The 14,672-nt window shown below is 48.8% G+C and overlaps 4 protein-coding genes across 4 annotated transcripts; 2 read left to right on the top strand and 2 right to left on the bottom strand.

Moving 5' to 3' along the window:
• Positions 1-2,591: 2,591 nt before the first annotated feature.
• On the bottom strand, positions 2,592-5,308 carry BDW70DRAFT_154638 (purine and uridine phosphorylase; the record flags this gene model as incomplete). The annotated part of the gene is made up of 3 exons (XM_073739896.1): positions 2,592-2,627; positions 2,686-3,395; positions 4,267-5,308. The coding sequence occupies 3 exons, from the start codon at positions 5,306-5,308 to the stop codon at positions 2,592-2,594; spliced, it is 1,788 nt and encodes a 595-aa protein (XP_073590654.1).
• A 1,942-nt stretch (positions 5,309-7,250) lies between these two features.
• BDW70DRAFT_167366 (alpha-galactosidase A precursor) lies at positions 7,251-8,429 on the top strand. The gene has a single exon (XM_073742213.1). The coding sequence runs from the start codon at positions 7,355-7,357 to the stop codon at positions 8,135-8,137; it is 783 nt and encodes a 260-aa protein (XP_073590653.1). The 5' UTR covers positions 7,251-7,354; the 3' UTR covers positions 8,138-8,429.
• A 9-nt stretch (positions 8,430-8,438) lies between these two features.
• Positions 8,439-9,838, top strand: BDW70DRAFT_145804 (putative ribonuclease H1). The gene is made up of 2 exons (XM_073738482.1): positions 8,439-9,463; positions 9,546-9,838. Exon 1 carries the CDS (start codon positions 8,780-8,782, stop codon positions 9,323-9,325), a length of 546 nt encoding a protein of 181 aa, XP_073590652.1. The 5' UTR covers positions 8,439-8,779; the 3' UTR covers positions 9,326-9,463; positions 9,546-9,838.
• A 1,946-nt stretch (positions 9,839-11,784) lies between these two features.
• BDW70DRAFT_167362 (ankyrin repeat domain-containing protein) lies at positions 11,785-12,865 on the bottom strand (the record flags this gene model as incomplete). The annotated part of the gene is made up of 2 exons (XM_073742212.1): positions 11,785-12,441; positions 12,481-12,865. The coding sequence occupies 2 exons, from the start codon at positions 12,863-12,865 to the stop codon at positions 11,885-11,887; spliced, it is 942 nt and encodes a 313-aa protein (XP_073590651.1). The 3' UTR covers positions 11,785-11,884.
• Between the last annotated feature and the right edge of the window lie 1,807 nt (positions 12,866-14,672).

Here is a 14,672-nt window from a genome sequence, read left to right as displayed (position 1 = left end):
ATAGAATATAATATTAATAGCCAATATAATCAGAACTAAGACTAAGAATATGATTAATTCAGCATGATACAGTATATACCGAAGCATCACAAAGAATTGCTTTACTAAAGTCCTAAATCGCCAATCTGCGGCACAGTACATACATCCTTGTACATGAATAATTACAAGAAAAACAGCATAATCTATGCATTCTCATAATCTTGGCAAGTTTATGTTGTTTACACTAGTGAGGTTAACCGCGGTGACCGCGGTTATAACCTAGCTATAACCATAACCTCACCGCAGAGCGAGGTTATCAAAATCTCATAACCATCACCTCACCGCGCGGTTATGGTGATGGTTAACCGCGGCTAACCGCGGTCATGCCGCAGCCTATTCAAGTGTAAGATACTCACCTTGCGGGGGTGAGTACAAAGATATGTAAGGCAGGACATTCCACGTTTCAGATCAGACTCAGCCAGCCTTTTTTCCGCTTTGCAATATCAGTGTCTAGAATCGTTCTGTGAGGCAAAGGCAAAGAGAATCCATCGTCGCTTATCCAATAAACGCAAGGCAAAAAGCCGACAATATCGGCGATGAGGAGATACTCTGTTTTGGAAAGCCTCCGAATACAGTCAAGAAGGCGATGCAGATGTCATGTTAGTGGTACGGCTAATAAAAAAGGACAGACCTGTATATTCAACTCATAATCAATGGCTTCCCTCCCAAGAAGAATTGGTAGGTATATTCTTCCTGACACTGAACCATACTAACGGCCCTCTAGGCACTCTGCTATTCCACACCATCAAGGATAACTTGGCAAGTGCTGGCCGCGAAGTATAAAAATACAAAACAGGACTAGGGCGCCTTCTGCTTCCCAGCCAAAGACACACATCTGTTTTCTAACCCTAATCACATGATCGCCTCAAGCGGCCGCGTAAATAACTGGATGCATCCAACCATCAGAAACAGAAGGACTCTGAAAATGCAATCTTGTCAGTGTTGGCCTTAGTTCTGAGGGTGTCAAGTTATTTGCTCGCAGATGTCTGAGACCGCATTTACTCCTTCTTCCATCTATCGAAATTTATCTTTAAAACCAGAAATAGTTGAGATACAGAAATATCTTCGATTTTCATGAGGCGCATGCTATAGACCCAAGAATGGTGTTGACCTCCAACTGCCCCACGGTAATGAGCCAGATCGTTTCTTTCTCTATTGTTGAATCTTGTTATCAATATCGATCGCCATATTCGCGTGTGCATTTCATTGCTTCCAAGTCCCAGTACTGTATCATGGAAGCAAATGTTATGGCTATTAGCCCATTCCCGTCTTCCGTGAAAGCGATGGCCTTATACCCACGACGATCTTCCAGTGTCCGTATGCGACGCCCGGTTGTAGAATCCCATAGTTGCACACTATCAGCGGAGACCGATGCTAGTGTGTTACCGTCGTTGGAAAAGCAGACTCTGTAAGCTAGTTGGCCTTCCAGTGTCCGCAGATGTCGACCTGTTAGAGAATCCCAGAGCAGTATGGTTCCTTGGTCTGATACTGATGCAAGTAGTTTTGCATTATCAGAATAGGCAAAGCTATTGACGTCCCAGTTGATATTCAGAATTTGTAAAAGTGGTCCCCAGCAGTCCTGAACCTCTGGCAAGCAACTTAGCCATTTAAGCGCTGTATGTCCGAACGTCTGTCGAACAATACTTCGGTTTGGTGCAAAAGCAAGGGCGCTAATGTAGATCTGGAGCGGAGCTTGCTCGATGACTGCTCTAGTGCTGAGAGTAAATCGTAGGATATCTTCAATAAGTCCATGGAACTCGGGGCATTGACTGTTCTTCAAGCGTCTTAGGGATAATTAAGCAACGTGTTCAGACAACTTACCGAGCTTAAACGGTCCAAGGCACTCAGTGCACCCAGTAGCTCATGTGTTTTCCCCATCCAACTCATTACCTCCAGCCAATGGAGAACATGGACATTCATCAGAGTGTGAATGGGGTCGGTGTCTCGAATCTGGAAACCGCTTGCTTCAAGGTGACTTACCCAGTAGCGGCATGCATATTGAACTTCAAAAGGTATACAGGATAACACGTGGGCTGACTGCACATCTTGAATGCGTATCCCTGGGTCATTGACGTTGCATATATCTCGCCTCAGACTTCTTGATAGAAGATGCAAACATTCATGCAGTATAGTCTCGTGAGCCACTTTCTTGTCCACAACAAACCGTGGGTCGCTGCATCTAGTACCATCAAAAAGGAAATCACGAAACAAAGGATGGTGTAGACGGAGTGGTGTGGCCCTATCTTCGCTATTTTCGGGCACATGTAAGACTGCGCCAAAGGACTTCAGGATTGCATGCACATCGTTGTCGCTATGTTTATACGAACCTTCTTCTGATCTGACCAGAGCATACAATGAGGCAGGTGGAAGCTCTGCATAAAGGATCGCTACGCTGCCGAGAAAACGTCTGACCAAATAGAACCAGCTCCTGCTTTCCATTTCACTAAGAGTGGCAGGCACCGATTGATGCAGGACGGTCGAATATATCTCGCCAAGCATCTGATCCGGCTTTACGGGATCGGTATCAGATTCAGACGGCCTTAAAATCATCCTCACTCTTTTCTTTGCGTGTGAGATGATTTCGCCATCTATAATATGTCGACATGCATTGGCGGCCCAAATGAATAGGCCTCCCGCTTTCTGGACCAAGGCGCTGACTTCTTGTTCCGCTGGCCAGCCTTTCTCGACCTTCCCCAACTGGTGCCGAATAAACCTTGACAGGTCTTGATCGATGGTTTCTCGGTCCAGAACGTGTAGCGTGATGCAACGATAGTTGGCTGATGCTTTGATGTACCGTCCGGGATTAAGGGTGGGTCTGCTCGTCACAAGGAAGCGCAGGCGCCTTGGACACAGCTCGTTGAGTAGTTGCAGTATGATCTCGATGTCACTCCTCTCATTGCATTCATCAAGGGCGTCCACTACCAGGATGATCTGCGGTCCATGCTCGTCATCGTTGCCCCGTACCGCTGGCTCCAGGAGCCGACGCCACTGATCTTCAAGAGACTTATTAACAATATCCCGGTCCTTCTCAAGCACTTTTCGAGTAGCGTTTTCGATTTCAACAGACCCCGTTATGAGCTGCGAGACGATGGTGCTAACGAAGTGCTGCGCACTGGCTCGATCCTCTTCGTCGCTGGCGAAGAAAAAGTTGGCCGTGAGGAACTGCGTACTCTCCTGCAGAGTACGGACCACCGTTCGAGCTATCGTCGACTTCCCTGAACCCGCCCAACCGCTAATCCAGAGAATGGGTTCTCCCTGGCGATTGTTTGCCCATTTGTAGATCTCGTCGAGAACGGCAACACGGGTATTTTCGAGACAGCACGGTTCGTTTTTTATATTGCGACCACTGTAAGTGGCTGTGATAACGCTACGGAGACTGGTATCACTTCTCCCCATTCTAGTTCGAAGCGTTAGTAATAATATGAAGCTGAAGCTTATTGGAAACTCACTGGACGATATTATTGTGGACCGTACCAATTGTGGAATTCGGGGCTTCCATCCCCACGGTTCCATTAGTGTTTATGAATTGGATATCCATACTGATGAGCCTGGCGCGATCCTGATGTTCACTTAGGAATGAATCAACCTTTCTTCTGGTAGAATTGTGGGCTTCGACGGAGCTTGTTGAGAGTGAAAGGAGAACAAGGCTGGAAGCTGGGAGCCTTGGGTTGTCAAGCTGCGGGGTTGGCTCTCGTAAGCACCGTGAGCACGACGGTTTGAAACGATTTGCTACCTGGAATATTGAGGGGCCTTCATTTGGTAGCACTAAGTAGTCATTTCATCATAGTGGATGAATTGATATGGCCCTAGTGGCCCGCCTAGTTTCCGTGGGCGCCTTAGAACTGCGCAGCTCTGATTGATAAGTATTACGATCCCCTGACCCCTCCAGTTCTATAGGCCATCGTATATATTTCGATGCCAATTTTATGTACCTTTATTTAGCGATGAAGTAAACTGAACCATTGCCCCTCGTGTCCTTGTGGCGGGCCCCCCTGGGCCGGCGCGGAAGACTAATAGCTAGGGCTGTGAGGCATATACTCATGGAAGCAGGCGATGGGAGGCGTAGAGATGGAAGCACCCAGGCAGGTCACATTATGATTGCTGGACTCTGCTCCTATTAGCTAGAAACATTAAAGGTCAAGTTGCTGAAATGACCATCCGTGAACACACCCCCGATCTTTGCATTCTGATTGTTGAAGACAACTCTCGGTGACTGTTCTGCCATACCAACGTGACGGTCTGCTAGATCTTGCTCGTCTTGGCTCCTCCACTGCTCCAGGATTGCCTTCGTGCACGCAGAGGCAGCTGCAGCAGCGTATCTCTGCCAGCCTTTAAGCTTGTGGCTATCCGAATAGTCGCAAACACCTTTTACGACGACACAAGGCACAAACCCCGACAGCCCAGCACCTTCCATCTCGAAGGCGATGACATTTTTAGTCGCAGCTACTTGCCTGCGGTACTTGCCAGACTTGATGACAGCATCGCCGGATGCAATCGAGCCGAAATAAATGAGCGGAGTGTGCTTCTGGAGACCCTGAAGCCGGGCTCGCGGTATCAGGAATTCCGGGCTGCAGCCTAGCTGCTCGCACGAGGAGCCTTTAGCAGCAGCACATGAGCTGTCCTCTCGAGCGCAATCGCAGTCGCGGGCATTGTGGTGCTTGTGCAAGTAGTCCGGTCGAAAGAGCCTGTCTTCGCTTGGTCCCGGATACTGTGACCTCTCAAACCCAGGCTTCCGAAGCAGCGAAGCCAGATGAACCGATGTTCTCTGCTCAACCATTTCCTTACAAGACTCGAGCTTCGCGATGAGCGAGCCAACCTCAGGGCCCATGCCCGGTGACTCAGTAATTCTCCTCACAAACCCCTCCGCATACTGTCTCCCAAAGTCGTGTTGGACAACCTGTTTCCCGACGACGATATCACCAAGCAAAATCTCCGCCTTGTCAGTATACGCCTCAGGGATCCCACCACAGACCCCTACAATCAACACAAGTTTTAGAGCTGTAAAGCTCGACGTCAATCTTACTGCCACGTTCGCCGCAGTGACTTTGCCCATTCCAGGCATGTGGGCTAGGACGACATTGTGCTGCCCAATCCTCCCCGTCGTGTACGTGTTGATGTCCCCAACGGCTTTGTCATATCTCCGCACATGATCCTGGTCTTCGTTATAGATCTGGTCGAAGACACCCCTGACACCGTGAGCTTCTAGAGGTAATGCTGTTATTATTCCTATCTCGAAGTCTGGGTTTTGAACCGAGGGACGGCTGGCCATTGTAACGTGTGGTTTGCGTTGACAAGGACAACGACAAAACCTAGCGATAATGTAACCGGACTACTGCAGACAGCTATATAGCTCGGAGTCTGGAAATGCACAACGCTTTCTTCACCAGAATGGTGAGTCACTCCAGCCTAGCGTTGCCTCAGCCTCGCCTCAGCATAACCCCCGGGCGCTAAACGGCGAGAGGCGATAGGCACGAAGCAGCCATCAATGCATCCTGGTGCTGAGGGAGCACCTGATCTACGTGTTCCAATCAAATTGGGTTATTCTGAGAAAAATGGCATTTTAGAATTCCAGAATCCCTGCTCAGATGCTAACGCAGTAGCCCCGACTCCGAATTTCAGCATGCATCTGACCAGTAGGGCCTCTGCACCTATGGATGTAAAGAATGCGTAAATGTGACCTATTCTAACTAATTCGTTTTTGGGGCATCTTACGTCCATCACTATTTGCTCTCGCAGTGTAAAATATGAGCATTGGGTCCCTCTTTGCTTGGTCAAATACGCTCCCAGAGGGCTACACACGCTGCTCTGGTGGGGTCTCGCTGGACCTTCTGTAAGACTGAATTAGGAGTCGGGGAAGAATATGTTAATAAAGATCTCAGAACCATAGACATCCCCGTGTGCCTGAAGTGTGTCTTAAGAGGGCGGCAGCGGTCTGAATGTCAGACGTGCGAGATGAAGTGTTGTTACTTCTGACAGAATTGGGCTGATTAGGAGTCCAGTCTGCGAGGCACGAGAACATGTACTTCATGCGTATCTGGTGCTGACAAGCGGAAAAGCCTTTGCTAAAGAGCCAGCTTACTACTCATTATCCAGCATCTATAGCTGGGCCTCCCTCTGTCCATATTTCCTATAGACCATACGTGACCGCAAGTAACGTTCGAGACCTTCCTTCAGCATCTATACTGATGGATCACCATGCTCTATGCAGAGATTTTAGCTATTGCCACGGTTCAAAAGTTGTGTCTTTACCAGCTGTCTTTTAGGCTAGATCATTTCTCATTGTCTACGTATTTGAACCACCGTTTGCAGTTAGATTGAGAGAATCAAACCTTCATTATTTTATATAGTCTATCTCCTTCTGGATCCCATTCTGCGCTATTCAAAATGAAGCTTCAGGTAGCTCAGGTATTGAATACTCAGGCACCTGAATCTTCACCTTAAGGCGCCGGAACATGCGCGGTAAAGTCGCAACAGAATAGACACTGGGACAGGTGAGCATCTACATATACATGGATTGTATGTTTACAAAGCCTCTTCATTTCTCCACATAGCTCGTTTAGCATGCTGGGTTTAGTGCCCGTGCTGCCCTGCCTTTAGTCTTCTAGCCAAAGCACCCTGAGTGTGAGATATCTCCATAAGTCGGGTTCTCTAGCTACAGCGAAGTGATAATCATCGCAACCGATCAAAGACTCGGATCCACGCTGAAAGGATTGGTTGGAGACTAGAATGTCCAGGAAGGCCTTTACATAGCCATCAGTGCTGCTGGTTCTGGATCCTCCAAGCAATGCCGCAGGATTCGCTTCAGAAGGTCTGGATCCCAGTAGGAAATGACTGCCGGTTAAACTTAAACCTGCGAGTCAGAGTGAGCTAGTATCGACGCTCTGATATTTTTCTGAGGAAAGGACTGATGGTAAAACTGTATCTTATATATGTCATTTCCCTCACGGAAACATACACCTTAACGTATGCGTTGGGGTCAGGACTTGAAACAAGAAGGCGCTTCCCACTCCCAATAGGCACCCATGAATATAGGTGCTGATCCAGTAATTCAAATTTGGTGTTCAACTCATGAGCTCCAAGTAGGATACACCCTATCTGAGCTTTTAGAACCGCCAATCTTGTGCTAAATGTGACAAACCCACTTTAGCACCAACTTTGTTTCGGCCAATCATACACTGGTTTGCTAAATTAAGCAGAGCATCCGGCTGCTCGGTTACCATAACACGTAAATAGCATGAAGTGCTTGATATCGGGATTAGGCTGGAGCTGTTGCACTTGGAATTCCTCATATTAACTCAAATCTTCTGATCTTTCAATGGGAAAACAGCTGAAAATCGATTTACTCCAGGCTGAGGTTGACGAGGATGGCCAAAGCTTTTTCCGTCTTTTGGTCGACGGTCGGTCCATCAAATACATTACCATTGACCCTGGCGTCTACAGCACTGAAGATATGTGTTTCGGCCCTTCATTAGTTTCCATCTTGTCCGAACTCCCTCCCGGGGACTGGAATGATGGGTTAGTTACTAGAGACGCAGACGGTCGACCACATTTTGTATCCATCAAACTCACCCGGTTCCCTGAAGTTCAGAACACCTGGCATGGAACCTATGTCGACTATTTGGAGCTTTCAATCGAACGAAAATTACGCACGGGGATTTATGGAGTCAAATGTCCCTCATTCAACAATACTGTTGTCGCCAAATTCGCCCGTTTCCCCTGGGAGATCCAATACATTGAGAACGAAACAACGGCATACCAGTGGATATCCGGCCATAATATCGGGCCGCAATTTCTTGGCCACTTGACTGAAAACGGTCGCGTGATTGGGTTCTTGATGGAATACATAACCAATGCACGGCACGCTGGCGCTCAGGACATTGAGACTTGCAGAGAGGTACTGTGTCGGCTACATGATTTGGGGGTCCGACATGGAGATACAAACCGATTCAATTTCCTCATCCGCGATTCAAAAGCCACTTTGATCGATTTTGATACTGCTCAGAAATGTGATGATCAAGACATGCTTCAGCAGGAGTTGGAAAATTTAACCACATGTCTAGAAGATTTGTCGGGCAAAGGAGGCGGGGGTCTTCTCTGAAAAGTGTTTTCTGGCACTATGGCAGTTATTGCTGTAAATAATTGTTTCCACATCCAGACCGCTGGTTGGCTAGTGTCATCCTACAGATGCGAGGTACAGTCTCGCAATCCCTGGTTACCCCCATTGAGTCCCGAGGATGGGTTCGGACACCAAGGACAGGGGAAGAAGAATCCATGTTCCGACATTGATACCAGTTCATGTGAGAATTACACGTGACAGCGCCCCGCCATTGCTTTATTTATGTCGAACTTACGGGCCAATGTCTTGACTTCTATTGAACCTTTGCTGCAAGACCTGCTTCTATGGAGGTCTGTCTTCTCCTTTCTAGCTGCAGTGTCCAACTTAAATACATGAAGGGGTAAATGACTAAACTGAATCGGGAATTTCGGAATAATAAATGACCGAGTGGATGCTGAATAAATGGGGATCTTAGTGATATCTCGAGGTCGATAATTTACTATCTGTGCTGCCCTCTACCCGGCTCCATCTTCGCAAATCTTTGGGTTAGTCTCCTCGAACCAAAATAGCAATCGTTGCGTACACATTACAGCACAAAAAGAACCTTGATATCTGACCGAGCTTGTATCTCGTGTCGAGGTCTTGACAAGTCCCTCCACCCCGACCGAACCACCCACCACCGCCATGGTTTACACTATTGAGGTCTATGTTGATGGTGGCTGCAGAGGTAATGGTCAGCCAGGCTCAATTGGGGCTGCAGCCGCTGCTATAAAGAACAAGTACAGCAAATACCGCGGCTGGGCAGAAGCTTTACCTTCATTTCCCACCCCGACGAACCAACGGGCCGAGATCACATCCATTATCCTTGGTCAAAAAAAGGCCCTGGAGAGATACAGCCAACTATATTCAGACCCCTGGTTGGATATCACAATCTACTCCGACTCGAAGTATGCAGTTAACTGTATGAATGTTTGGGTTTACAAGTGGGTCAACAACGGGTGGACCAATTCTGCAGGGAAGGAGGTAGCAAATCGAGATCTCATTGAGAAAGCATTGGATCTTGATGACCTTCTTAGGGAGATAGGAGACGTGCGTTACACATGGATACCACGAGAGAAGAATCAGTATGCTGATGCGCTGTGCAACCACTGTATGGATGAGTTGTGTGATGATAGGCGAAGCTCCTCCTCTGACTACTCCGACTACTCCGACGATAGCTGGTTGTTCTAGTGTTTAGGAATTAGGCCCTCCTTGTTGTCTAGAGCTGTCACCGCTCGCTGTTGTCGCGGCAGAATCCTAGGAATCTGACACGGTATGATGCCGGCTAGGCAAACTGGCAAGCCATCACCCCTGAACACTGTATACAAGGCAAGCAACCGGTACAACAAAAGCCAAAGCAGTCAAACAAGACTAACCACCGCATCTTCCTCCACCTCCTGGCCTCCTCCAGTCTCCGAGCTATTGACCACATAGCATCCAGGTCACCCTTGCAGGGAAGGTTCCAGACGGGATCATGCAAGTACAGGTAATATTAACAGGGTATGCAATTACTACAACAGAACAAGGCAAGGCCTTCCTACTATCAGAAAAGGCTGCAGGACTAGCTGGGGATGGACACTTTAAAATACCAAGAGAATACCACCAGGTTATTGTCTCCCGGATCCCAAAACAACTATGGTCCCTGGATGGATGGAAAGATACTATAATTGCAGATATTTACATAGAAGCAGAGCGCATCACTGGTATTAAGCCACTTATTGTAACGGGCGTAGGCAGTATTGTTTTCAACTGGCTGTCCTGTATAAACGAGTATCACAAGCTTAAAGAAGGAAACAAGAAATAGAAGCGCAGATATCTTCCTCCTCCCTTTATCAACCTTTCCTAATCATACGTCAAGACCTCTGACTTCCCGGACCTGTATACCGCCGGACCTACATGCCGACGGATCTCTTTTCCTAAGCTACGAGGTCGCAATTCCGAGGCTGTATACTGATGTTGCAAAAACCTTATCTAGAACTAGGTTGAGGGCATGGCCGACAACCAAGCTCCAGGCCATAGCCTGTGACACTTATGGCCAAGCTCTTGAAACACCCAGTAGAGAGAGACTCTATTACAGCAGTCATAGCCTTTCCAAAAAAGCTACAATACCCCCTGCAACTCTTTGGCCTGTCAGGCCTAACAAGGCCCACCCACCCCCAAGCAAAGGCCTTTGCAATGCACCCGATGCCACTGCTTCCATAACACAAGGGCCTGTTGCTCCAGTAATTGATGCATCTCCTGCAGATCCTCAAAACAGGAATATAACTGCCGTGTACAGTGTATTAACTGCTGCCGCCCGCGTGCAGCAGACTTCCCAAAATGCCCAGCTAGACCCCATGTCCGGAAGAATACTGTTACCCGCCTCTTAAAGGATGCTCTAGCTGCTATCCGCAAGGCAGACTGGCTTGCCTTCCAACAGGAGCAGAGTAAAGCTGAGAGCTCTAAACAACAAACAGACATATGGGCTTTTGAGGTGGTTATGTAATCAATATCTGTAGCGAACATTGCATTGAAGGTCTTCATCTCCTAACTACGATCTGTATAGGCAATTTATACCTTTTCGAAGGCTCAAAATAGAAGGTTCTTGATGACCAGGAGATATCCCTGCCATACAAACGGTGTAAAGCATCAAACAGATAAGTAAACAAGCGAGGTGCTGGACATTGATTAGTAAGGAGGGACCTCCTCCGGTTGACAAGACAGTACCCAGACCACAAGCCAGCATACAAGACAGCTTGCCTAGGAGCTCTTGAACCAAGCCCTGCCCTCCCCTGAACTATAAAAATACTACAAGCTAATATAGGAAGGGGAGGTGCTGCACATGACCTGCTACTCTCCTTTGAAGCAGATATTATCCTGGTCCAAGAACCTTGGACAAATACAGTAAGCACCTAACAAAGACTGAATCGCTAGAAAGACCTCCACTGGTGCTTGTCTCGAGATCGACAGCTTGGCGCCGAGAGCTTAAACCGAATTGTGATGCCTTTGACAATCCACCTTTCCCAACCCGCTTTTGTTTGGGTTTCTTAGACTGTTTCACGACCTTCTTGTTAGGCGCGGCAGCGGCTCCGAGACTTCATTTCTCCTGAACCTCTTCTATTTCCTGGTCCTCTATTTCTTCCAACGTATGCGGAGTATCAAACAGGAGATCCTCGGCCTCCTGTCTTGCAATCGCTACCCGTTGGGCCTGTTCTGGGTCGGATAGATCTGCTGCGGATCGTTCGGTGTCCTGCTGAGACGGCCCGAGCTCAGCTGCTGCTGCCGTGGTGCCGCTGTCCTCATCACTACCCCATGGTTCATCCGCGACAGCGGCATATAGAGTTCCTGCCGGATTGATATCTCGATGCGTCGGTCGGTTCTTCATCTGCGGTTTACGGACTCCCTCTGGTTTATGTGGTTGCGGACTGGTTCTTGAACGCCGACAGGGAGATCGTGGTGGATTCTCATCGTCAAGCTGACTGCCATGCCATCTCTCCACCGTGCCCTGCGCGATAAGCTCAGTGTGAGGGGCTGACTGCGGCTCCCCCTGCAGGATGCGCCCTATGTCGGGTGCGGTTCATATTCAAGACCCAAGGTCTCCCGGGGAAAGAGTTAGCCAGAACCACCGTTTCATACATACCTTGTCTCACACTTGTCCCTGGACTTGAATTGCCAGTATCACCTCTAATAATCCCTGTATTTTCCCAAAGGCCTCCCTATTAAGACGGGAGGGGCAACGCCGACAAGTGCTTTCAAATGGGATAATCAACATCAAAAAGGCTCCTCAACAAGTGTCTCCAACGTAGTATTCTTCGTAATCCACTCCACAGTCTCAGTCCGCCTAGCCTTCCTCGCATACTCCAGGATATTCCGCCCCTTCTGCTCCCGAATATAAACATCCGCACCAGCCTCAATAAGCATCTTTACAACAGCCAGCGAACAGTGAGCCGCAGCAGCATGCAACACAGTCTCCTCATCTCCTTCAGTCTTCTGATCCAACCTCGGCGACTCCCTCAGCAACTCCCTAACCACACGCCCATTTCCCCTCTCCGCAGCAAGATAAACAGCCGTCTCCCCCAACCTCGTCACATAGTCAACATCAGCCCCCTTATGCAATAAATACTGCACAACATCCACCCTCGCCTGCCGCCGATCAACCGCAAAATGCAACGGCGTGCGCCACTGCGGCGTCTTCTCATTAATATCTGCTCCCCGCTCCAACAACCACTCAATACACCCAGGGACATGATTATTCCACCCCGCAGCCGCATGGATCGGCTCCGCCGAGTCAAAGTACCCCGGCGTGGAACCACAATACCCGCATTTCTCTTCGCGTTACTCGATAAGCGCCTTGAGAATCTCCAGACTCCCCTTCCCCGCCGCTAACAATAGCTCATCCTCAAACCCATTCTCCGCCCGGCAGGGCTGCGGAGATTTGACGTTATGCTCGAAAAGGAGTCGCATGATCTCTAGCCTCTCGTAGCGATTGCATTGCGAGATAGGGCTGGGGAGCATGTCATACCAGCCATCGGGGGAGACGCCGTTTGCGAGCGCCGTGCGGACGCCAACGATATCGTTTTTGCGGATCGCGCGGTGGAGTTTGTATTCTTGTTTGCGGGCGTATCGCGTGTCGCGCACGAATTGATTTAGTTTTTCTTCGTGCTCGTCGTTTTCCGGGGATAGCCATTCGTCATCAGAAAGGTCATCATTAGGTTTAGCGGGATTATCGACCTCAATGTGGTCGGTGTTCATTGTGGTGGAGTTGTTGTAATACGAGGCTAGACACAAGGAGGGTGAGTTGGGTTTAACGGGTAGACTATTGGGGAAACCACCTTAAATATGTAGACTAACTAATGGGTTCTCCGGCAAAATGATAGATACTAGCGTGCACGTGAAATTTTAGTTCTCTTGGGTTTCTCTCAGTTGTCTGCTATACTCCAGGACAGATACTAGAAGTGTACGTATGTACATATAGCTTGGTTCGTTCAGAACTAGACACGTGTTGAATCATAGCACGAGAGAAAGACGATACATATATACGCCTTGCGCAGATGATATGGGCATATTATTAACTGGGAACACCCTGGAAGAGAGCTCACAACAACTGGTAGATGTCACAGGCTATGGCCTGGATCTTGGTTGTCGGCCATGCCCTCAACCTGGTCCTAAATAAGGTTTCTGCAACATCAGTGTACAGCCTCGGAATTGCAGCCTCGTAGGAAAAGAGATCCATCCTCGTAACTTCAGGAAAGAGATCCGTCGGCATGCAAGTCCGGGAAGTCGGAAGTCTTGACGTATGATTGGGAAAGATTAATAAAAGGGAGGAGGAAGATATCTGCGTTTCTATCTTTTGTTTCTTTCTCTAAGCTTGTGATACTCGTTTATACAGGACAGCTAGTTGAAAACAATACTACCTACGCCTGTTACAGTAGAGGCCAACAAGCATATTACTGCCCTAGGGTCAGAGACAGGCCCCCCTTTCTCAATAGAGAAAACAGAGATACAGCACTTCTCTAGGAAGCAGCAGCAACATCTCCCCATAGTCACTCTACCTGGTATAGGGGAGATTACACCATCCCTATATACACGTTGGCTAGGCATTCTCCTGGATACAAAGCTCACTTTCAAGGCCCACATTAATTGGGTCTTTAGCCGCGGGAAACGACTCGCCCAGCACCTAAAGAGACTCAGCAACACCCAGCGTGGTTGTCCAGTGGCCTCCATGCGGGCAGCAGTTATACAGTGTGTTCTCCCAACAGCTCTGTACGGGGCAGAAGTCTTCTATACAGGAAAAAGACAACAATGGGTTGTTAACTCCCTGCTCTCTCTCTTCCGTAAAGCAGCCCTGGCTATTATCCCAGCCTACAAGACCACCCCTACTGCAGCTCTGCTCCGCGAAGCAGACCTACCAGACCCAGAAGCTCTACTCAACAGCATCCTCCGGAGGGCAGCAGTGAGATACATGAGCCTTGATATTAAACACCCAATTGCCCAAATAGCTGCAGAGGCCACCACAAGCAGGCCCAAGACCAGGCTTAAAAGGATCCTCCAGCTCCTCCTTAGGCCCCTACCAGAGCGCACTATAATAGGGCTGCCTCTCCCTCCCCTACGCATGCTTCCAACGGACAACAAAGACTATAGCCCTGCCCCATTACAGATATCAGTATACTCAGACGGCTCGCGAACTGGCCAAGGGGCAGGATATGGCTATGCAGTCTACTTTGGCCCTATCCTGGTGACCAAGGGACATGGCCCCGCGGGCCCCAGGACAGAGGTCTATGATGCATAAATCATGGGCGCTGTAGAAGGCCTACGCGCAGCCCTGGGACAACCATGTGTGGGTTACTCTACCCAGCTAGTTATCCTCCTAGATAACCTAGCAGCAGCCTCCCTGCTAGCAAGCTATAGGCCAACTCTGCATAGGCATGGACTGTCAGAGTCCTTTGGCCAGCTTGCTACCCAGTGGTTGGAAGCTCTTTCAATCCTAACAGGCCACGGAAGCCCCTTCAGGTCCGCTGGATCCCAGGCCATTCTGGGATTGCTGGGAACGAGCTGGCAG

This window comes from Aspergillus foveolatus (genome assembly GCF_047715535.1).
Source record: "Aspergillus foveolatus strain CBS 279.81 unplaced genomic scaffold BDW70scaffold_188, whole genome shotgun sequence".
NCBI lineage: Eukaryota > Fungi > Ascomycota > Eurotiomycetes > Eurotiales > Aspergillaceae > Aspergillus > Aspergillus foveolatus.
The sequence above is the reverse complement of the archived record's forward strand: the minus strand, read 5'-3'. Positions and strand labels throughout refer to the sequence as shown.